This window comes from Candoia aspera, chromosome 6, assembly GCF_035149785.1.
Source record: "Candoia aspera isolate rCanAsp1 chromosome 6, rCanAsp1.hap2, whole genome shotgun sequence".
Classification (NCBI taxonomy): domain Eukaryota; kingdom Metazoa; phylum Chordata; class Lepidosauria; order Squamata; family Boidae; genus Candoia; species Candoia aspera.
In genome coordinates, this window is record NC_086158.1 from 7,531,076 (window position 1) to 7,554,572 (window position 23,497).

The 23,497-nt window shown below is 44.6% G+C and overlaps 1 protein-coding gene across 1 annotated transcript in view; it reads right to left on the minus strand.

The window, feature by feature from the left end:
• The window catches only part of EPHB3 (EPH receptor B3), a 99,403-nt gene that overhangs the window by 15,815 nt on the left and 60,091 nt on the right, over window positions 1-23,497 (minus strand). The window contains exon 4 of the mRNA XM_063306370.1: window positions 5,006-5,161. Within this exon, the coding sequence (XP_063162440.1) occupies window positions 5,006-5,161 (156 nt within the window). The remainder of the gene's footprint in view (window positions 1-5,005; window positions 5,162-23,497) is intronic.

A 23,497-nucleotide genomic window follows, 5' to 3' on the forward strand; every position in this document is an offset into this window, starting at 1 on the left:
CAGATTAGGGATCCTAGTTGGCATAGAAGAGCGTTCAGTGTGTTTGGGCTAAAACCGGACTTTGGTTGAGCTTGTGGCTTTCTAGCTGAACTGGGCCCAAACTTATTATTTGCAGGAATGTCATGCTGGGTGGTGGAAGTCACTATCTATGGGACCATGTGGTGACGCTTGTGGCCTACGGAAGATTGCAATATGAAACAAGTAAATGGCAAAGCATTGCATTAACAAAGGAAAGACAGAAAACCAATTAAGCTGTGTGTCTGTGAAACTAAGAGAAAGGGGTGTGATGTAATAGATTTGAATGTAGGTGATTTTGTGGAGTGGAGTTGATGTCCCCTCTAGGGACATCAGTTCATATCTTCTGACATACATTATAGAGAAAAAAAGAAGAAATCCTACGGTGATAGAATCATGGACACTCTAGTAAGTGGGGATTATGGAAGAACCAGGGATGACTGCAATATTGCAATATTCCAAATGAATGCCATCTGGGAGCGAGGGGTGGAAATCTCTTAGGTGGCATGAAAGGATGGGTGGAAATGGGATGGGAGAGTACTGAAAATGAGACTGGACCATTTGGAGACCCAAGAATAAATTAGAATGGTAAGCGTGTCAAGAAAAACAGAAAAGTAAGTTGAAAGCTACGGGAATGGATTATGAAGTTAAGAAGTGAGGAATGCAAAACAACAAGAGAAAGGGTCAAGAATGAATATGGGTGGAATGCTTGGATACCAGTTCAGTAGAAGAACAAACGGGAAAACAAATACATGAAGGAAGAGTGAAAGGGCTGAGAAGACAGGGAAGTTCAAGACAGATGGAATTGTATGGGGCCGATGAGATCCACACAAAGGAAGAGGGGAGAAGTTGGAAGGAAAAAGGAACAAACGAGGCAATGTATGGATGTGATGGAAGCAACAATCCCTTTCTTGGGGGAGATGGGCGGTAACAGAAGTTTGAAGAATAAACAAACAAACAAACAATGGTTTATAATGACTGACATGTACAGAGAATGAATGGGGTTGGTATAATTTAGATTTAACTTTATTTCCTTCTATTTTCTTATCTCCTGTCTTTAACTTGTTTGACTTACTACTTCTTCCTTCTCTTCTGCCCTTTGTTTACCTTGAAAGGCGGATGAAGCCTATGCCCAGAGATGGACAGTTTTTAAACTGCTTGAGGGCAACTCTTTATTGTGAAAACTGTCATTTTGCCACCAAAGCCATCATGGGAGGAGTAAAATTGTTAGCCTTTTCTTTTCTTTTCTTTTTGCAGGGAGGGCTTGCATGTTTAAAACAAATACAAAAATTTCTAGAAGTTCGCTAACTCGCCACCAAATTTCAGCTGTGTGATCGGGAACAGGGTGGGGAGGGAGGGTGAAACCTGATATGGAGCCTTTTAAAAAATTCAAAGCATCTTGCTTTTATTTTAGGGTGTGCAAAAATAGCCTTTCAAAATCTTCATGCTATTCACAGACTGAGGACATTGATGGAGAAGAGGAGCATTTTATTTCATGTTATTTGGATTAAGACAACATTCAATAGTAATTTGGTTAGGGTAGGGTTCTCTTCTAAGAAACTTGGCTCAGATAATATGGAATAAATGAAAATTGTAGGTCATAATGCTGGAATAAAAGAAACAATGGGCCACGTGATCTGGAAGAAATAAGGACCAAGAGTTGATTGCTTCAGTAATAAAAATGATCCATTTGGAAACCAAGTCTTCATTTCTGCTTATGGACAACATTTTGCTAATATTTTCCAGGGAAAGAATTGTTTTTCAGATAGTTCAGAAGACAATAAAAATACTTAACTCTATTAGATTACATTGATCTTAATAATCGATATGACCTCTGTAAAAAGGGAGAAGCAGCAAATTTACAAATACATCTCTTTTCTCTTCCAAAATGAGCTCGAAGGCCTTTACAAGTTTATAGCGTGTCTTCATTTGAACATGGAAGAACTGGCTATAAAGAGTCCCATTGGCTAGCATTTGTGACATCCCTTATATGCCCCTCTCCTTTCCATCCAAGTCCCTGAAGCTATTTTGCAAACATTCTGAAAATCTTGGCAGGTTTTTAAATAAGACACTGGATGAACATATATGTGAATTCCTGCCTTGCTCAAAAATAAAGTTGAAGTCTCTTTTGAACTAAAGTCAACTTGTTGACTTTATGGACACATTTCTGTAATGGTTATTCCCTTCTTTTAGGATTTTTTTTAAATTTTCCAGTCTAATCTACGGGACTTATATTCCTTGATAGTCTCACATTCAGGTTCTAATCAGACTCGACTCTGTTTAACTTCCAAGACCAGACAAGGTCCTCTAATCTAACTTTCCTATTTCCCCATCTCAAATGAACACTATGGAATATGCTATGGTGGAAAGCAGAAACATACAGGAAGTCCTCACTTAATGACCCTAATTGGGAGCAGAATGTGTTGCTAAGCAAAGCAGTCATTAGACAAAACATCATGTGACCACATCGCTTAGTTCTGGTAGTCCTGGTTGAAGTCCTTAGGTGAGGTCTGTGTTGTCTTAAGGTGAGGACCTCACACTTGTCCTGCCCTGTGCAAACTGCCTGCTCACCTCTGCTTCAACTCCCCTCACATCTCTGCCCTTTTGGCCACCTGCATTCTGCCACCCCTAGCTGACCTTCGCCATCTTCTTCCTCCTGCTGATGAGACGCGCCTGGCTGAGGCAGCTACTGGCCCTTTGCGACGCCTCTGTGAGGCCTCACAAAGGTGCTGTGATGTGTCCCGAGGTGTCGCAGAAGGGCCAGCAGCTGCCATGGCTGGTCATGCCTTGTTGGCAGTGGGAGGAATAAGATGGCAAAGGTCAGCTGGGGGCAGCAGAGTAGGTGGCAGCGGAGTGCAGGGTGCCCAAAAGGGCAGAGATGGAGGAAGATAGGTGGGTGAGGTGGGTGGAAGCTGCGGTTGTAAATGAGGGCAGGCTGCCAAGCACCTGAATTTTGACCACGTGACCATGGGGGCGTTGCAACTGCCGTAGCTTTGAGGACCAGCTGTAACTACAATTCATTCAGCGCGCTGTTGTGACTTTGAGCGGCTGCTGAACAAATGGTCATTAAACGAGGACTACCTGTATATCTAACCTTTAAGTTGTCCATATTAGAGTTACAGCAAGAAGCCGAATGGTGATGGCTCCAGTATTAAACTCTTGCCCTTCGGGGTTGCAGGAGAGAAGTGAAAGTAATTCAGATCAGCTCAAATTCTATTTGTATTTCCCCCCTGCTTATTATATTTTGCTTGTTATATTTCAGCCAGTATAAAAACCCCCTTTGACTCTTTGGCACAGATTTGGATTTATCTCATTTTTTACAGGAACTCTAAGAGACGAGGCCACAGATAATCCTAGAAGAGCTGGTTTTGAGTACCAGAATAGATGAAAGACATTTCAAGCATTTCTGCTGTATAATTTAGGGCAGTGGTAGAAATTCTTTTTGTTTGGGTTAAACAATCTCCGAGGATCCACTGCAACTCATCTGGAGATCTAATGATAGATCCTGATCCACCTTTCAATCACCCAAGACCTAGAGTCTGTGGCAGATTCTCAACCCAACCACCAGGAATTTCAGTAATTGGCAGCATCTAGGCTCCAATTTGTATGACATGGCTGTAATCAAAGTGGTAAAATGAATTTTCCAGAGATTAGGTTTTGTCCCTGAAAAAATGCTTGGAATATACAGAACTTGTTCATCATTTCTTGGACTTTGACATTTTTCCCCCCTTCTTTTGGCTGGATGCTTCCTGGTTCCTTGGGTTCGATTTGTACAATGAAGTCATGGATAAAAACAGTCCTGAGGACTGTTCTCAAAATGAGAGACTTTCCTTTTCCATCCTCAGGGATTTATCAGAACCCTGGCATTTTCCCAAAGAGCTCCAAAAGACTGACTTTCAGAGCCACTTTAATGTTAGCGATACACTTGACATGTTTGAAATATATTCTTTAATATGGTAGAACCTCAATTTAACGGACCTCCACTTTAATGTCTTTGGGTGCTGTGGACCCAATTTGTATTTGGACTTTGCCCACAATGCCACACACAAGATTATTGTTTCTGTGGTCTGTCCAGATCAACTAAATTGGCATTTGTGCAATAATATAATTGACATTTTTAGGTTATTTGTGTCTACGTTATTTCTACATTTGTGCATGGACATGAGCATTCGGAGGCATTATTGTAGAGGGAAGAGGGAATGGCCTCATGGGACAGAAGGAACAGCCGCTACCAAGGCAACAGTCGGATAAAAGGGGCCTGAGTCCAGGGCAAGAATGTAAAGTGAGTGAACATCCTAGCCAAGCCCTTTCCTAGGACTTGGAAGATACGAAGATAAAGGAAGGAAGGGAGGAAGTGCATTCAGACTTGCAAGATTCTGTTACTATAGCTTTACAATAAAATAGTAAATTAAAGCTACATGGCATTGGTTTCCTAGTCTGATCGACTGTATCTCGAAAGGCTGACAGTCACTGGAATGCTTAAACAAGTGCTAAAGCCTGTGGCTTCTTGCTGAATGTGCAGCTAGTGGCCAATGCATGTTGGATTCTACCCAACGTTGCATTCACAAACACATTTAACCTGGTTACTGAATCATAAATAAAGCAAACAGGCTGGACTGGCACAGTGTGCCAAGCCATGACCAAAACCCACCAAGCTTACTTTAACCAAGCTTAGCATGTAGTGCAAATGGAGCCTCTTGGTTTTTATCTTAGTTTAGCTTGCCAGGCAAACACAGCCAGCGTGTGAAATGGCCCTTCTGGAAAATAATCAATCCTTTCGCCGGCTGGCTATCTGCCTGGACAGATGTGGCCAGCTGAGAAACATTCCATCTTGCTTGCATTTGGTGAGTTCTTATTTTAATTCCTCTTGCAGGTTATGCTTTGTTTTAGAGATATTCTAATCCTTCCCAGATACCTGAGACTGCATGAAGTAATAAGGCAAAAGTAAACATTTATTAAAACCAAAAGAAATCCTTGGAGCAAGGCTTACTGGTGCAGGCGCTGTCGGGGAGATCGGTATCCGCTCTGTAATAGTTGTTCCGGCATGTGCAGACAGTGGCAGCTCTAGAGCTTGTCCGGCTATTGGGAGGACATGGAGAGCAGAGGCCTTCTCCCTGCTTTGACTTGAACGTCCCAGGACCACAGGCTGGAAGTGAAACACACATACACACAAAGTTGAGCTTAGAGAGTGGCCTACAAGAGATGAAGAGCAGCCTTGTGCACGCTGAACCAATTCTCCAACTTGAATTTCACAGCCAAAGTTGCACAGCTGAGGAGGACAAAAGTGGAAAGGCCTCTGCAGGCCAGCCCTTGAATCTATCTAGATCAGCCTTCAGCAGCCCCAGGGCCCACCAGATGGGCAGACATCAGCTCCCAGAATTCTCGGCCATGGCCAGGTTAGCTAGGAAATGTGGGAGTTGAAGTCCACACAGCCAGAGAGTGCTGGGACTGGAAAGCTGCTTACATATTGAACAGAACGAAGTAGCAGAAGAGTCCACATCATTCAAATTCTCCTCTAATTTATAAATTCTTTGCCAACAGAAAGATGGCCCAGAATGCAATCAGATATGCTAGCACCTCAAACCCTGAGGTGGGACTAAAACTTTCATCATTCCAGATCAACATTCCTAGGCTTGGGGGGGAAAAAAGGACCTGGTGGGATCCTTTCAACTGAATATAACACGGGTTCTCCTCCTCCTCCTCTTGCATAGAGGACATTTCAGAGAGGATGACCTTTCTCCCCACCACTTCCTGAAGGAACACAATCTTTTCTCCAGTGTCAGCATCTTAAATCTCATTAGTCATGTCCACTCATTAATTTATTTGAACAGTTCGTATGTCTGGCCCCAGAGGTTCTGGATAAGATATAAGAAAATAAAGTGTTGATTCCAGGGTATCCACAGCAAAGGGGGACAAGTCATGGCAAGCCTTCCCCCCCCTCAAGAGATGTCACTGAGCAAGCCCCTTCTTTACATGCTTGTTTAGTGAAGCTGCTGGGGGGTTGGGCTCATGTACTGACTTTGCTGCACAGACCACCATGAAAGCTTGTCCCTAACTTGCCAGCAAAATAACAGGCCAGCCAGCCTAACTGGCTTGTTTTCTGCCAGTAATTTCCAACTACCTGCTGAAAACAGACCAGCTGCAGCTGACCTGTTTTTTGCCAGTAAGGAATAATTAAAGCACCATTTTTTTTAATTTTGCCATCCTCTGCTTGGATTTTTTTAAATGTTATTTTATGTCAATAGATCTCAGAGGCTATAATACAGATGCCTATGGCTGATCCTTGCTCAATGTCTCTTCTTGCTTTCTTTCCTACCTATTCCCACGGCCATTCCCAGATGTAGCAATTTGCCTCTGTTTTCTTCTCCCTGAATGTTCAACAGCCCAGTCCTGAAACACTAGATTCCCCTACTCCCACCAGAAATATTAGCTTCCCTGCCAGGCAGTCAAGACAGCTCCAACGCTTTCTCACTTGCACTTCCCACCTAATAGTATTCCATTCCTTTGTGGTGTACAAGTGTGTGCAAAAGAGACATTGCTTTTGATTGGCACAACTATGCTATCTCTGTGATGGACTGAGCCCAGTGCACCCCTCTTCCTCTCTCAGACTCAGGTTTCCAAGTGTTAAATGCAGACAAAATGGTGTTTACTCCAGAGTTTTGAGACAGGAGCAAACCAGAGCAGTCTGCAAGTCTCTCTGCCGATCAGAAGTACCGATACCACAAGGTGATCTCATCCAAACTTCGCCCATCTTTTCTTCTCCTGCCACACTGATTTAAAGGAAACGCCTCCCTATATTCCCCACTGGTTGCTATGCCCCCAAGATTTATCTCTCGGACAGCTTCTTCTTGCTCCTGAATGTCTTGCAAAAACATTTTGACTTTGTGGAGCTGATGCATGCATGCATATGGGCACTGAGCGTCTGTGTGCCCGGCTCCTGTCTGCTTGAGTTTCTGTGATGTTTTTTTTTTAACCACTCCAGAAATCCCAGCAGAATTCAGAAGCCGCTTGCCTGGAATTCCTGCTGTTATTGCTGGTGCCTTTCTCTGCCCCCTTCAGTCCCCCGGGGCTGGGAGGAACAACTCTATTTTCAACAGTCACCTGTATGCATTGTTCCTGCTTCCAAATAAACAGAGGATGTGTTCTAAAGTAAAAAAAAAAAGGGGAGAGAGGAAAGAGAGAGAGAGAAGAGAGAAAAGAAGGGAGGGAGGGAGATACTTGTAGATAGATAGATAGATAGATAGATAGATAGATAGATAGATAGATAGGAAAAAAAGAGAAAGAAAGAAAAAAAGAAAAAGAAAGGGAGGGAGGGAGGAATAGAGGAGAGAGGGGAGGGGAGGGGAGGGAAGGGAAGGGGAGGGGAGGGAGAATTAGGGAAGAGAGGGGAGGGGAGGGAAGGGAAGAGAAGGGGAGGGAGAATTAGGGAAGAGAGGGGAGGGGAGGGAAGGGAAGAGAAGGGGAGGGGAGGGGGAGGGAGGATTAGGGGAGAGGGTGGGAAGGGGTAGAGAGAGAAAAAAAAGGAGAAGGAGTGGGGAGGGGAGGGGAGGGAAGGGAAGGGAAGGGGAGGGGAGGGAGAATTAGGGAAGAGAGGGGAGGGGAGGGAAGGGAAGAGAAGGGGAGGGAGAATTAGGGAAGAGAGGGGAGGGGAGGGAAGGGAAGAGAAGGGGAGGGGAGGGGGAGGGAGGATTAGGGGAGAGGGTGGGAAGGGGTAGAGAGAGAAAAAAAAGGAGAAGGAGTGGGGAGGGGAGGGAAGAAGGGAAGAAGAAAGGACTTAAAGATACTGTAGTACATCTGCTAGAATAATTTCACCTTGACCAGTTTTGATCAATTCAGAGTGGATAGTTCATTGACCAAAACTCTGAATGCAGATTCAAACTATGCTCACAGCAAAACAGTGAGACTGAAATGGAAGGCTCAACGGTTAAGATAACCTCTAATTCTCCCAAACTGCATAGGCTTCCAATAAGCAGCCACTCAAGATCCACAGCACACCGACTGGGCTTGGATGCCCTTCTCTCAGCTTAATAGCCAAAGATGCAAAGAAGCCCGTAGGCTGAAACTGAAGGTGTTTCGCTCCCTCTTCAGTGTGACTAACCATTAACCCAAGAACTCATCTATAAATCAGAAAGACCAGGCAGAAATGGGTGTCATTACAGTTTCTTCTTCTGGGATGTTTTCAACTACCCAGTTTCGAACTCTGTAACCTGGGATTTCCCGACATTAGCTTCTGAGGTCAATCAGGGTCTGTAGGCACTGTTGCTAGAGCTTAGCCTATTAACTGTAATTCCCAGTTTCATCCAAGCCAGCAAACTATGATCAGCAGCTTTGTAATAAGCCAGGACACTACTGTATGTCATAGTAGGAAGCCTGTTTAATATTCTAGTTTACTGTATTATTAAAACATTATCCAGTGTTTCCTACTTTGGATGAAATATGAAATTAGTTATTGGAAAACATCCAGATTTGCCTTCTTTTCATAAGCCAAAGAGACCCCTTCATATCTCAGTGCGCTGATCACAGATACAACTTTCTGAATAGTGCCAGTCTGTGCACCCACAGAAATTATGTACAGATTACAGTGAAGAAAATTGTTAAAACTAAACCACTGGTGATCTTTGAGTAAGTCTGCAAGCAAGGTCGATTTTCAGTAATAATGATTGCATATCTCACCCTCCTTCCCTCCCTAAATAATTTTGCTGTTCTCGCACCTGACAGGAAGATAGGAATGGAAGAGTCATAAAAGGAAGACTTCCAGTTAACAAGTACCGTTTAGATATTGACCTCGAGTGAGGCTATCCCACTTCTAGCATGTTTTTAGATTCTCTGAGGTTGAGAAACTTCTGCTGTTGTTTTTTGCTTACATATATCTTCCAGCCCCAGAAAGGTCCTGAAAGTTAAGTTCAGCTTTCAGAACCCACAGTGATTTAACAGCAGAGCTGCGTAGGTTTTCTAGAAATGCATCTTCAGACAAAAACACAAGCCAACCCAGGACAGGAATGTCTGGGAGGTAATTAACAGGAGGGGCTTAAAACCACCTCCCCACGTGGTCAGCTCGGGGCTGAGGCCAAGCCACCAACTGACCAATGGCTGTGAAGGCAAAGCCCTCTTGGAGATCGCTGGCCACTGAGGTAGGCCAGGGAGCAGGATAGGAAATTCTCTGGACAGCATCAAAATCAGTCTGAAGGGAAGGCCTTCCTTGTCCTCTCACCCAACATATAACCATTTCTGAATTCTCCCTCCCACTTCCAATTGTACAGGATCGTCTGACTTTTCCACTGTCTGGAGGTGAAGAAAGGTCACTGAAGACATTATCTCTCTCCACTTTGCAAGGAATCAAGCTTTGCCCTGGCCTGGTTTCTCAGTGCGCAAATGCCAACATCCAGTGTTCCTCATCTTTAACCCCTCATGTTGCACCATCCTTTGCTCTCTGGGCTGGAAACATCTACCTTTATAGACTGGTTCCCTGAGAGGCTGCAGGCATAGGCATCAGTTAGAAAACATAATGACATCATGTGCGTTGTGATGTCATTTGACTCAGTAATGGGAATGCTGTCCACTATCTGCAGTAATTTGTGTGCTTTGCATGATAGCATTGTGACACATGCGTTGCCACTTGCTTTCCTGCTGCTTCTGCCAAAAACCACAGCTGTTGGATCAAATTTCCTCTGGATATGTAGTCTTCCTGGATTTTAAGTATACTCAAACATTAGTTGGCTCTGACCTTGAAAAGAGAAGCTTCTAGGTCAGGGCTGGGTCTGGCTTGGGCAAGAAGTCCTGTTGACTTTATGACTTTTGTTCACCTGACAGGTTCTTTTGCCAGAGAATGGTGCTTCATTCTTCATGTCCTGATGGCTTCCTAGATTGCTTACAGCCTAAAATCACAGCACTAATTAACTTCTGGGGCTCACTGCCAACATGATGTAATTATGGTCTCTTGGCTCCTCTGTTTTTTTTTTTCCTCCCAAACATTACACACATTCATGGAGAGAAGTCATTATTAAACAAATAAGGGACAGAGGTCCCATATTCTGGCTTTCTGACCACCACCACCAAAATGGAAATGGGTCTCTCCACTGTGCCCAAATTGTAACCTTCCTAGCAACATCAGGTTGATCACCACCAGAGACTGCAAACTTGGTCCGATGGACCTTTGAACTGATTCAAGAAAGCTAATGCATAAGTTTTGGTGACCAGGCATTTGGGTGACTCAGCTCTACATGGGGTATAAATAATGGTGTAGTGGTAAAGTTTTTGGACTACAAGTGAGGAGACCAAAGTTCAGGTCCACCCTCAGCCATGGAAGCTCACCAGTCCTTCTTACAGAGCCCAAGAGACAGTGTGGTATGGTGGTGAAGATGTTGGACTAGGACTGGAGAGGCCCATGTCCTAGTCCACCTCAGCCATGGTAGCTCACTGAATTACTCTGGGCTAGTCAACTCTCTCTCTGCCCAAGAGCAGTGGGGTAGAGGTTAAGGTGTTGGACTGAAACCAGGAAAACCAAGATTCCAGACCACCCTCAGCCACAGAAGCTCACTTTGGGCCAGTCCCTGTCTCTTGACCCAGCCTACTTCACAGGACTGTAGCTGCCTTAGATTGCTGGAGGGAAAACAGGATACATATCTGGCAAATGAACTGACTCTAAAATGGGAGCTGGTATGTTCTCAAAGACATTGTCTGAGACATGTGTGTTGCAATCCAATTTATTTGAGGGCACCAGATTGGGGGAGACAAATATAAACCCACAGTTGTCCTAATCTTGTTCTATAATAAGCTCACTATAATGATGACATTGCACAAATTAATAGCCGCACCCTCCATAAGAGCTCCTTCATTATTGTAATAGCTTTGGCCCAGTTTGCAGTGGGGATGGTGGCTTCATCGATCAGGCCCAAAAGGTCCAAGGTTATTCAATTCCCACCGCTCTTGGTTCTTAAACTGCTATTCCCAGGTATCCTCTTAATTTGCCCTCTCTAGACCTGGTCTAAAATGCTCCAGAATGCTTTATTATTAGTTTGGACATATAGTTTGATAAGAGGAAGCTGAGGATGACAGCAAGATGGTATGTAAAAGCAGCAATCTCAGAAGGGGGAATAATGTTGTTCCACCACCCCAACAGAAACTGGTTTTGATATCTCTGGCAACGCCCATGAGATGCCTAGCACAGACTGTCTTTTTTTTTTTTCTCCTTGCTATCAAGCTGGAAGGCGAGAGGTGTTTGAAAACTGTGCCAGGAAAAGTAAGTTCAACTACATTTTCTTTGGCTGCTTGCATTTTTAACAGGGAATACTTCTGCATTCCCATCATACAGAAGAAGCTGCCCAATGCAGAGACAGACCCTCTAGCTGGGCAGCAGAAAATTCATGGATCTTTGTTGCTCATGGAAGGTTGGAAATCTGGGGTGCTTCAAGCACATAAACCATGCAACTCATATATGGGTTCTTGGTAATGATGCTTGGCATTTGTGAAGTGGCTTTCACACCTTCAGAACTTTTTCCATTTCTCTCTAATAGCTGTTCATGGAATTTGTTTTACCTGGTTTCAATGAAATAACTCATTGTCTGGCTTTGCCTAAGACATTAAGCCAACAAACCAGCAAATAATCATAATGATTAGTGTCACCGCCATGACCACCCCAAAATTTCAGCTTAGCATGTTATGTTAATTCAACTGCTAGAACTTAACAGACCTGGTTAAACCTGATGTATAAACACAGACAGACTCTTGGTTTATCATTCAAACTGCCTTGTGATGTAGGCCAGTGTTATCAATATTGAGGAAGAGCATGTTCAGGCGGGTATTTGCTGGAGACGCTATCTGAGTAGAGCACCTCCGGGTGCAAATACTATACATTCAACCACAACTCAGCTTAGAAGCACACAATCTGCAGCTGAAGATGCAATCCTGTGGAGCATTTCCATAGCACCTTTCATCACATGAAAATGTACAACCTGGTGACACCATTGGAGATCTGCAGGGTCCACACCAAGGGCCTAGTGCAGTGTTTCTCAACCTATACAAGTTTAAGATGTGTGGACTTCAACTCCCAGAATTCCCCAGCCAGCATGCTCCCTGGGGAATTCTGGGAGTTGAAGTCACACATCTTCAAGTTGCTAAGGTTAAGAAACACTGCCTCAGAGCAAAACCCAACAAATGGCATTATGTCTTACAGTAATGTATGAACCAGGCCTTTATCTTCAAATAATGAGAAAAAGAAAAAAATGTTCTCAAGAAAGAAAGAAAGGATAGGGATCAGGAACAATAGGATCTCTCCTTCCCTCCCAGTCCTTGAATTGCAGATCCAGAATTGCACATTTGCTGTAAGAAAAAGTCCACATTCTCCATTAGGGAAATATTTTTACTGGGCCAATATACAGTTGCAAAACATCTTTTAAAAGAGATCCATTTTTTAAAAAAACAAGGTGGGCAAAAAAGTAGTTAGAACTGAAACCAAAGGTGTTAAGTTTAGTGTGTCTTAAAATGGAGCATGGGAGAAAGTTTTAAGTATTCAGCTTTGGCTCCACCAGCTATTCAGATCGACCATACAATAAGCTGAGATGAAAACACTAGCTTTTTTTTTTTAAGCTAAAGGCTGGGTTCCTCTCTCATCCCAAGTCCTGGATTGCTGAACAACATTGACAAAGTCAGAGAACACTCTAACCTTGAAACCATGCTTTATAAACCACAGTATGGTAGTTTAACGCATGTAACGCACTCAATCCAAGCAAAGCACATCTCGGTGAACATTATAGTATTTGTGTCCAGGGCCAGCAGAGGAAGCAGGTGTCAAAAAAGTCAAAGTCAAAACAGCTGCTGCGATGCATATAAAAATGGGTGGAGATTCAACTGCATGGTTGCAACCCCAATTGTGAGTCTTCTACACACACACATTCAGTACACACACACATATACACACATACATATATATACACACATTCAGTACACACACACACACAGACACCTAGTACACATTCACATTCACACTATCACAACGCACATCCTCCCATAGAAGAAGTACAAAGATTCACTGGTAGCTGGAAGACAAAAGAATAGGAAAAGCTAGACTGTTTTTATGTTAAAAAAGGAGAAGGTACTTTTAGGTGCTTTGTGCAATGTGCAAAGGAGAAAAGAAATCAATAGAAACCCGGTCGATAGGGAATTAAGGGACCGGTCGACGTGGCATCTGCACCCATCCTAAACACCACTGAAAAATGGAAGTTAAGTGGTGATATTAAACGAATGATGTTGCCTCATTCATTCGCTAAATGGAAACATCAAAGAGAAACCCAGCGGGCTGCTGAAGTGAATGGGGAATGATGCTCACGTACTGCCTTGGTTAAATCGGTCCAGAGAAATTTGCCCGTGAAAGACAGAACTGACTGACTATGGTGCTTCCCAAACGTTGCAATTCTCCGACCACTTGTGCCAGAAAAATCCCACTGGATGACCCACAGCGTGCTTCGTAGCAAACATGCCTAACTGGTCTGGACTCCCCGCCAGGCTCGCAACTAGGATCTGTGTCACCCAAGGCAAACATGGATTCCACTCCCATTTTGGCGCCCCCCCAGCGCGGCACCTGGGGCACATGCCCTGCTTGCCCTGCCCCCCCCAAGACATCAGGATCACAAAGCATCTAAGTGCCATATCTGCACCCAGTCCCCGACTGTCAGGACCTGCCAGCCTTTGCAGAGGTGACAGATGAAGATTGCTTGCTGGGTTATTTGGCGTATTGACCCAACCTGCTTGCAGCAATGCTGAAGCCTCCACTCTCGGAAGGCTCCCTTGCACAACCAGTTTGGCTGAGAAAACCACGCCTGTTGTTGCTTCAGTCGGATTAAGGAGCAAGGGGATGAGGCCTGGCAACAGGGACCGGGGCATAGTGAGGAACTTTGCACAGTTTTAGGCTGCTAGCTGGGTTCACAAATGAATCCCTCTCAACATACACAATGTCCTTCCTTGGTCAAAAGGAACTTGCTGGGGAGATGAGCCCAAGGCTGTTTTTCTCTCAGACCAAGCTAAAGACAACAGGTGGAACAACCAGCCTTAGAATTGGGACCGAAGATATTGAAGTGGTGGAGAGCTTCTGCCTTTTAGGATCAACCATCAACAGTAAAGGAACCAGCAGTCAAGAAATACACTGCAGACTAGCACTTGGTAGAGTAGCCATGAAGGCCTTGGAAAAGATATTCAGAGCCGTGATGTGTCTACACCTACAAAGATCAGAATCGTACAAACCATGGTATTCCCTGTGACGCTCTATGGGAGCAAAAGTTGGACTTCGAAGAAGCTGGATAGGAAGAGTATTGATGCTTTTGAAGTCTGGTGGTGGAGAAGACTCCTGAGAATACCATGGACAGCCAAGAAAACAAACCACTGGATCATCAAACAAATCAACCCAGAGTTGTCACACAAGGCACAAATGACCCAGCTCAAATTATCCTAATTCAGACACATTATGCGAAGACCCAGCTCTCTGGAGAAGGCTCTGATGCTGGGAAAGGTGGAAGGAAAGAGAAGAAGAGGACAACTAGCAGCAAAGAGGAGGGAGTCAATTATGGCAGTGATAGGTACACTGTTGGAAGATCTGAAAGACCAGGTTGAGGACCAATTACCCTGGAGAAATTCTATTTATATGGTTGCTGAGACTTGACACTGACTCAATGGCACATAATCGATCAATTAATCAATGGAGGCCTGTGTTAAGGTGGGGGACAGCAACATCAGTTACAATTGCCATTGCAATGCTGCTGTGCAGCTTGTTTCCCACCCCCCATGAGGCTCCTGGAGGATAAATTGCTGCTGTTCTGTCTACCATATTAATGTATGATGTCTGGACAAAAGGCCAAACTGCTTGAGCTGGTTCTGCTTACCAAATGCTTTTCTAGATAAATAATTGGAGACTGAACCCATACCAAGAAAATGGTGGCCTTCTACAAATCAGGAAGCTGATCTGGAATAGGCTTGTGTTCTCAGGTTACTGCACAATCCCCGAAGCAGGATCTACTAGAGCAGTGTTTCTCAACCTTGGCAACTTTAAGGTGTGGACTTCAACTCCCAGAATTCCCCAGCCAGATGTGGGGACTTCAAACTCCCAACATTCCCCAGCCACTACAGTACTTCTGACAAATGATTACCCATCCTGTTTGAAGAACTCTGGCAAAGGAGAACTCACCACACCATGTGGCAGTCTGTCCCACTGATCGACAGCTTGCATAGTCAACAAGTTCCTCTTGATGTCTAGCCTGAATCTCCTTCCTTGTAATTTTAACCCCATGATTCTGGTTCTGCCCTCTTGGGCAACTGAAAATAAGTCCACTCCCTTTGCTGGGCACCACCCTTCAGATATTTGAAGTCTGAGACTCTCTTCTGTAAGCTAAACACACCCAAATCCTTTCACGGTTCCTCATACCACTTGGTTCTTCCAGGTCCTTCACCATCTTGAGAACTCTCTTCTGAACTCACTCCAAATTCGAGGAGCAGGTGGCAGTCGTGGTTGGGAGGGCTTTTGCTCAACTTTGTGTTGTGCACCAGTTGCGCCCTTTCCTGGATCGGGAAGCCCTTCTCTCAGTCACTCATGCCCTGGTTATCTCCCGCATGGACTACTGCAATGCGCTCTACATGGGGCTACCCTTGAAAAGTATCCAGAAGCTGCAGCTAGTGCGGAATGTGGTGGCACGGGCAGTTATGGGTGCCTCTAGGGCTGCGCATGTAGCACCTCTGCTGCGAAAGCTGCATTGGTTGCAAGTTTGCTTCTGGGTCCAATTCAAGGTGTTGGGTATGACCTTTAAAGCTCTCCATGGCATGGGCCCAGGTGACCTGAGGAACCATCTCGTCCCAATCACATTGACCCGTCCCACCTGGTCGGGCAGGAAGGGCATGTTGCAGACCCCATCGGCTAAAGAATTCTGGCTGGCCAGGTCGAGGAGAGCCTTTTCTGACCTTGCCCCCGCCCTGTGGAAGACCTTGCCCCCTGAGGTGAGATTGGCGCCCACTCTTCTGGACTTCTGGAAGAGCATTAAGACATGGCTCTGCCAACTAGCTTGGGGATCTGAGAGTGATAGGCAGCCCTGGGGGTGGTTGGTGGCATAAGGACGCTCTCTCTGCCTTTTAGTTTTTGTCTTTTATCTTCTTCTATTTCTTGTATTTTTATAATGGTTTTTTAATTTTTTTATAAGAATTTTATTAAGTTTAGAAAAAAGAAAAAAACTACAAAAAGAAAAAAAAGAACTAAAAAGGTGAAATAACACAAGATGAAAAAAGGTTTTTTAAAGATTACATAAAGAGGTGACTCCCGACTTTTAACAGCAAGAATATACAACACATTTCCATAATCAATCCCTTACTCTATATTAAACCAAAATCACATTATTTCTATAAATTATTCCATATTAGCAGATCATAAAAATCACTAAATACAATTGCTCCCTCCCCTTATATTAATATATATATTAATATAATATATATAATATAATATATATATATGCACATTAAATAAACAAACAAACAAACAAATAAACCTGTCGCTCTCCTGTTGGCATTCTGGTGCCCAGAACTGGAGTGAGCCAAACTCACTTGCTAAGAGCCTGCTGTGGTCATGCTTGCTGACTCCACAAAGATTTCCTCCCTCTGAGTAATCCCAGTTTCAGAAGGGAGAGGGCCTTTTTCTCCACCCCAGGGCTAGCTAGCTCCCTAACCTGGATTCCACTAATCCTACTGACTCTTCTCAGAGGCACAGTACACAGGAGAACTGGACTGCACCAATTAGGCTCAGCAGCATCCAGGTCCACCAGCTGCACCTACCAAGTTGATGATGTCTCGCCTGCACGTCTCGCCAGGCAGACTTATTGGCAGGAGTGGATGGGATCGAGTGCAATTGCTCAGCAGGGAGCCCCACCCCAGGATACAGATGTTCAAAGTAAAAATACAGTCTGGTTTTCATGAGGTCTTTTCTTTCAGGACACGGGACTGATTCTTCGTTAGCATCGCTTCCAAGGTGACCCAGCATAAACTATCTGAAGGGGTTGTCAGGGACAACATGTAGCTCTAATGGTCTGCACAGTCCTAGTGCCAACTCTAAGTACGACGAAGTCAGGAGATTTCTGTACATGCCATCTTTCATCCAGCAGCCCGAGCTGGGGTACCCAGCACTCTTCCCTCCAGTTCTCCAGTAAGGCAGGATTGAGTGAGAGATTGTGAATTTGAGTTTCCTAGTTCAGAAAAGAGTTAACTAAGGCTGCCGGGCTGGGTTCATACTAACTACGACATGCTTGAAACTTCCATCAGCTCAATGGCCGCATCATGCCTGGCCTATCATGTCAATGGCCATATTCCCAAAATAGGTGAGACTAGAAACCCATTTTAGAGGGGGAAATCGGGGTTTTAAAGGAGTTAAATGGGTGCCAAAGCTGGTACGTCTGAATCCCTCCCCATGGCAGGCTTAAAAAGGTGCTAGTAGCCTGCACTGTTTGACACTCTGGCTTAAAGTGATGTGTCAACCCAGCCCCTTAGATTGGTATAACATAGTTTACCAATGTTTTATAGTTTTGTGCTCTCAGGGTTGGGTTGACCCAAACATGGTTTATTCAATAAACAATGATTCGCTAAGACGTGGTTTTATATGATGTGAGAACAAGTAGTCTCTCTTAGCCATTGATAGCATCATGGATCCATCCGCAAAATCATAAGTTTTCCCACTAGAGGGAATTCTGAAAACTCTTGCTTTTATATATAAAAAAGCCCCTGTTGTTACTTATGGTTAAGTTAACTAGAATTTCCCAGCAGACATGAAGATGACTAGGAGGTTTCAAATCTGGGATAGGAATTGGAACATCCCATTTAATAAATTAAATAGGAGAGTGTGTTGTTTTTAAGATGCTTCCTGCTAGAACGTAAGACTTACATTAAAAAAATGCTTCTTTTTAGCTTCAGGTTATTGATTGTATTTAAATTTAATGGACTAGTTGAGGCCTTGAAATTCACCCTGTCAGCAATCACACAAGGCACTTAACCTAGTGACTAAATTAATCTGGGTTTGCACAATATATTTATTACATTTATATCCTACTGCATTAAAAAGTGACCCACACTGAACCCTCCCCCAATAAAAACCAGGATGAATACTAAGCAAGCTTAGCATGTTTGTCTAGCTATATCTGTATGACTTTTAACACATGGCTATGCAAATGTGGTTAATTGACTACAGTTTCTTCCATCTGAGAGTCCTAGCTCAACAGGGGTCCCTAGCTAGCCATGCCTGAAGTAACAAGAAGCTGAGCTTTCCCAATTTTTGCTGTTTCTCAAAATGTGAACGTTCAACCAGGGAATGAGCTTTCAGTCAAACAGCTAATTAAAACTGCACAACAATCAAAGGGGTTGTTTTGCTTTTTAGCCAAGTTCTGACTCCTAATCACAACTGGGAGAGTCTACCGTGAAGCTAATTTAGTCGGCTTGGAAGCTTTCCTGTGCTTGGTCAAGCAAGACTTGCAGGGAATGTTGGCTTGCGAGGCTCGGATATTTTCTCAAAATGCACCTGGGGCTAAGATCAGGTACCGCCTAGGTTCCCTAAGCAAACCCTTTGAAGGCTTCGGGCAACTTCCATCTGCTGTCCACACCTCAATGTGAAATAAGTCAAGCTGCAGAACAGGAGATGGAAAGAACAACGGGAGGATGTTTTGGACAATATGGCAAATCCAACCCACTGCAGCATCATGTCGACGACACAACAAGACCACTAACTCTTAACGGCATCTGGATGAGCTTCTCTGGATTTGGAAAATTGCCAGGGTTAAGTCTAAAAGGACTTTGTACAAAACCACCACTGGGAGAGGGGTGCCCGCAGGGAGGGGGAGGTTGAAATCTGCAAGATGGCAGGTGTTGTAGAGAGTAAGGAAGACGAACTTGATGGAGATATGCAAAATCCATTGCTTAGGCAAAGGGGGCTAAAGCGTTTTTAAGTCCAGGACCACGAGATAACATTCAGAAGTGACTCAGGCAGACACCTCTCTAATTCGCTGGACTATAAGGAGAAAGAGGTCCATAACAACCAGACTGGCAAGATTCTGTTCTTATAGTACTTTTAGCCATCCTGTGGAGTTGTTTACATGGTTTGGTCCAGCTAGTACAGCTGACAGGTGTGGTGTTGCAAAGCCACTCCCTTTTGTGGGTGGGTGTGTTGTGTTTACGCACAAAATGGGCCGGGCTTTGATCATGAAGCTGCAACCACCACCTGTCAGATTTTGATCCCTTGCCCCTCCACCCCACAGGCCTCTCCATCCAGATATTCCAGTACCATAGACTAGGCTGGGAACACTTGGCTGATCCTGGAAAGCTAAGTAGGGTCAGGCTTAGTTACGAATTGGATGGGAGAGTACCAAAGAAACCAGAGCTGTAGGATGGACTGGGAAACTTAAAATTTCATCTTGGAAGAAGACAATGGCAAACAACTTCCATACTGTTGCCAAGAAAACTACATGGGGGTGGTGGTGGTGTACCCGTGACCTTGCTAAGCCTGGTTAAAAGGAGGTTTTATTTTATTATTACCACTTTATTACTATCGAGGGCTAGAAACCAGGAGTCTGTGACTTCTAGTCCCACCTTAGGCATGAAAGCCGGCTGGGAGACCTTGGGCCAGTTGCTCTCTCTCAGCCCAAGAGCCAATCAGGCATGGTATGAGAGTTCTAGTCCCGCCTTGGTCATGAAAGCCGGCTGGGTGACCTTCGGCCAGTCACTGTCTCTCAGCCCAAGAGCCAATCAGGCATGGTGTGAGAGTTCTAGTCCCGCCTTGGTCATGAAAGCCGGCTGGGTGACCTTGGGCCAGTCCCTCCCTCTCAGCCCAACTCAGTGCAATGTAGACTAGCCTCCTCGTGATGCACCCTGGGTGACGTGATTTGTCACAGCTAAATAGTCTACACATCTGGCTGCTGGACCTTGCAAGGATTTCCCAGCAAGAAAAAGCAGCATGAACACCGAACTGCTATGCCATACGATTAAAACAAAAACAAAAACCTATCGAGTTATCCCCCAGCCATGATTAACAGTGGGGGGGAATGGGGTTCTCCAGCCCATTTCTATTTCTCATCCCTTAACTTATTCCTGAAATTGGCTCAGTTCCATCTGTACTTTCTTATTAATTTGTGGAAGGATGCACAGCAGATTGCATTAGAGAACAAAGAGGACGACTTTGGTGAATTTGAAATAGAGCTAGAGAAAATAAAGTACTACAGGGGTGGGGAAGATGGTCAAGGAATACAGCAAGGGAATGAAACACCTAGAGAACAAAGTGCTTTTTCATTTTCATCTTTCTTTGTGATTCACAGAATCCATGATTAAAGCAAGACCAAAACTGTTCTTGGACTGTATCTTCTTTTTCTGTCTTACAAGGGTTTGGTTACTGTCAGCATGCAAGTAGAAACCTCCAGGCCATATTCACACAACACACTTAACCCAGGCTACTAAGCTGTTAGTCTTGGTTGATGTATTGTGGCTTATCCAATCTGATTAAAAGGTAAAGGTTTCCCTTGACGTAAAGTCCAGTCGAGTCCGACTCTAGGGGGCGGTGCTCATCTCCGTTTCTAAGCCTTGGAGCCGGCGTTGTCCATAGGACACTTCCGGGTCATGTGGCCAGCATGACTCACGGAACGCCGTTACCTTCCCGCTGAAGCGGTACCAATTAATCTACTCACATTTGCATGTTTTCGAACTGCTTGGTGTGCAGGAGCTGGGATTAACAACGGGAGCTCACCCCGCCGCGCGGTTTCGAACCGCCGACCTTCCGATCGACAGCTCAGCGGTTTAACCCGCAGCGCCACCGCGTCCCGATATCCAATCTGATTAGTTTATGGTTTAATCATGTATCGAGCACGAAAATGGTTTAGCTTAGTAACTGGGTAAAGCATGTTGTCTGAATGCAGCCTAGATGTCATTCCAAGAACCTGTCAAAGATGGTGGGCCTGCCAAGTGGAACTATTGTAAAATCTGGGTAGAACAATATTCTGAGAACCATTTTGGTGTTGTGGTGAAGGTGCTGGACTAGAAACCAGGAGATTCTAATCCTCCCTTAAGCATGAAAGCCGGCTGGGTGACTTTGGGCCAGTCCCTCTCTCTCAGCCAACCCACCTCACAGGGTTGTTGTTGTGGGGAAAATAGGTGGCAGGAGCATTATGTAAACCAGGGTTTCTCAACCAGGGTTCCGCGAGAGGTCCCTAGGGGTTCCATGGGAGATCACGATTTATTTAAAAAATTATTTCAAATTTGGGCAACTTCACATTAAAGAGGTAAGTTTCATTCTTTATTTTCAGTTTAAGAACCCTGTTAATGCATCTATACAGGCCTACCCATGAAACAAATATAATAATTTTGTAACTTGTGGCCTATATTTGAGCCTGAATGTGCAGAGGTTCCCTGAGGCCTGAGAAATATTTCCAGGGTTCCTCCAGGGTCAAAAGGTTGAGAAAGGCTGATATACACTATTTCAGATGTACATTATTTTGTACAAAATAAAGACAGGATATAAGTCTTATTTTTTTAAAAATCAAACAAGCCAACTGGGGGGCAACAGGAAGAGTTAAGCCAAATAATAATTAAATATGGGGCACTTCTCCGAAAGGTCCATTTTATTCCCAAAGTATAAGTTATTAAAAAATAGTAATTTGTAAACACTTCCCTGAGTTCTAAGCTCTGAACCGCAGAACTGGCAGTCTGAAGGATCTCTTTATGATCTACTTTCCTGGACATCCTTCCTTCTGATCAATTCTGCTGCATTCCTAATGTCAAGATCGCTTCATCTGTCCACCCACACCCCAGCCACGTGGCAGCAGTTTGCACAAAAAAGATGGATGGTTAGCTCTTACTCAGGCCAGGGGAACAAAGGGGAGGCATCAGCTGCAGGAGAAAACCCCACGGTCAGACAGGAAAATCAAGCGTATTTCTCAAGGCCTCATCCAGCCAAGGGATTTCAGCCAAACCTGTCGCGAAGCTGAGCGTTGGGACAGGAGGAGGCCCAGAAAATAAATAAATATATAAATGCATGAATAAATAGGAGAGCCATGCCACATCTTTTGGTGGTTAAACTGGGCTTCCTTTGTGCAATGCCTCAGTGCCAGGTTTTGGCCCAGCCCAGCTTGCTGAAGCTGAGAAACCAGTCTGGACCTACAGCGCATGGTGGTCTGACAGAAAGCCTTGCTTACTAAATCAAAACCTCACCCAGATGAATAAGAAGCTTCACACACACACACACACACACACAGACAGAGACATTGAGAGAGAGAGAGAGAGGGAGGGAGGGAGGGAGGGAGGGAATCCAACTAGCCTGAAATAATTCAATTCTCAAATCACACACAGAAGTAACTTCTGCATCTTGTTCCTGCAAAGGGAGACTCACGGAGATTCCTCAACTGTCCTGAAATGCAAGCTGGGCTAAATATTAGGGTCTGGTCCCTCCCAATAGGGAGCCAGACTGGTGAAGGGGGCCCCAATGGATCTTCCCCAGCCTCCAGGGCAGAGATTCTCAGACTCCTTAGTTCCAAAGTGCAAATCTTTGGTTCTCGTTCCCCATTAGACAAGGTTAGTATCTGGGAATGGCTTCGACTTCTCATCTAAAGCCAGGTGTAGGTTTCCATCTATGCAGTTTGCTTTCTCCAAAACCTTCATGTCATTTCTTGGAGGGAGGGAAAGAAGAGAGAAAGAGAGAGAGAGAGAAAGAGGGAGGGAGGGAAAGGAAGGGAGAGAGAGAGAAGGAAAGAGAGAAAGGAAGAGGAAAGAAAGAAAGAAAAGAAAAGGTAAGTAAGTCCAGGAGATAAATTAAACCCATCACATCCTTTTGTCCATCAACCCTGCAATTTTGTACCGTAAAAGGCAGCAATCAGGTTTGGCTGGCAAAGGCTGTTCTTTCCTAACTTAAAGCTCTGGATCTCATCCCTCTTTCATAAACGCTTGCAGATGGAGCTGAGCAACAGCGGCGCCTGCACGATGGGTGGGTGGGGAGGCTCCAGTCTCTGTCCGCCCCCCCACTTTATCCCTTTGGCTGAAAAGTCTAATTCAGGTCCCTAAACCTGCCCCCCCACCCCGCAAGCTCTGGGTGGGTTTTAAAGCGAGTGGTAAGAAAAGAAAGATACAGAAGAGCTGGGGGGTAGGGGGGAGGCAGAGCCTGGGGAACTGAATTAAGGCTGGGAAATTGGTGACCTCAGGATTCAGCTGTGGCCCTTCATTTGACTAAATCCCAGGACAAAAAAACTCCTGTCAAACTTTATTGGCAACTAAATACAGCCTAAAAATACAGTAGGTGTATACCGGCTGGGGAATTCTGGGAATTCAAGTCCACTCATCGTAAAGTGGCTGAGGTTGAGAAACTGCAGTAGCCTTTTGCCCACACTGAGTAAAGCTTAAAGATGTTTTTTAAAAGCATTTCATTTATTAGTCAGAGATCCAGAGAGAGGCAGGAGGGTCTGTAGGGAGGGGCCCAAAAAGTCAAAATGGTGGCTGTGAC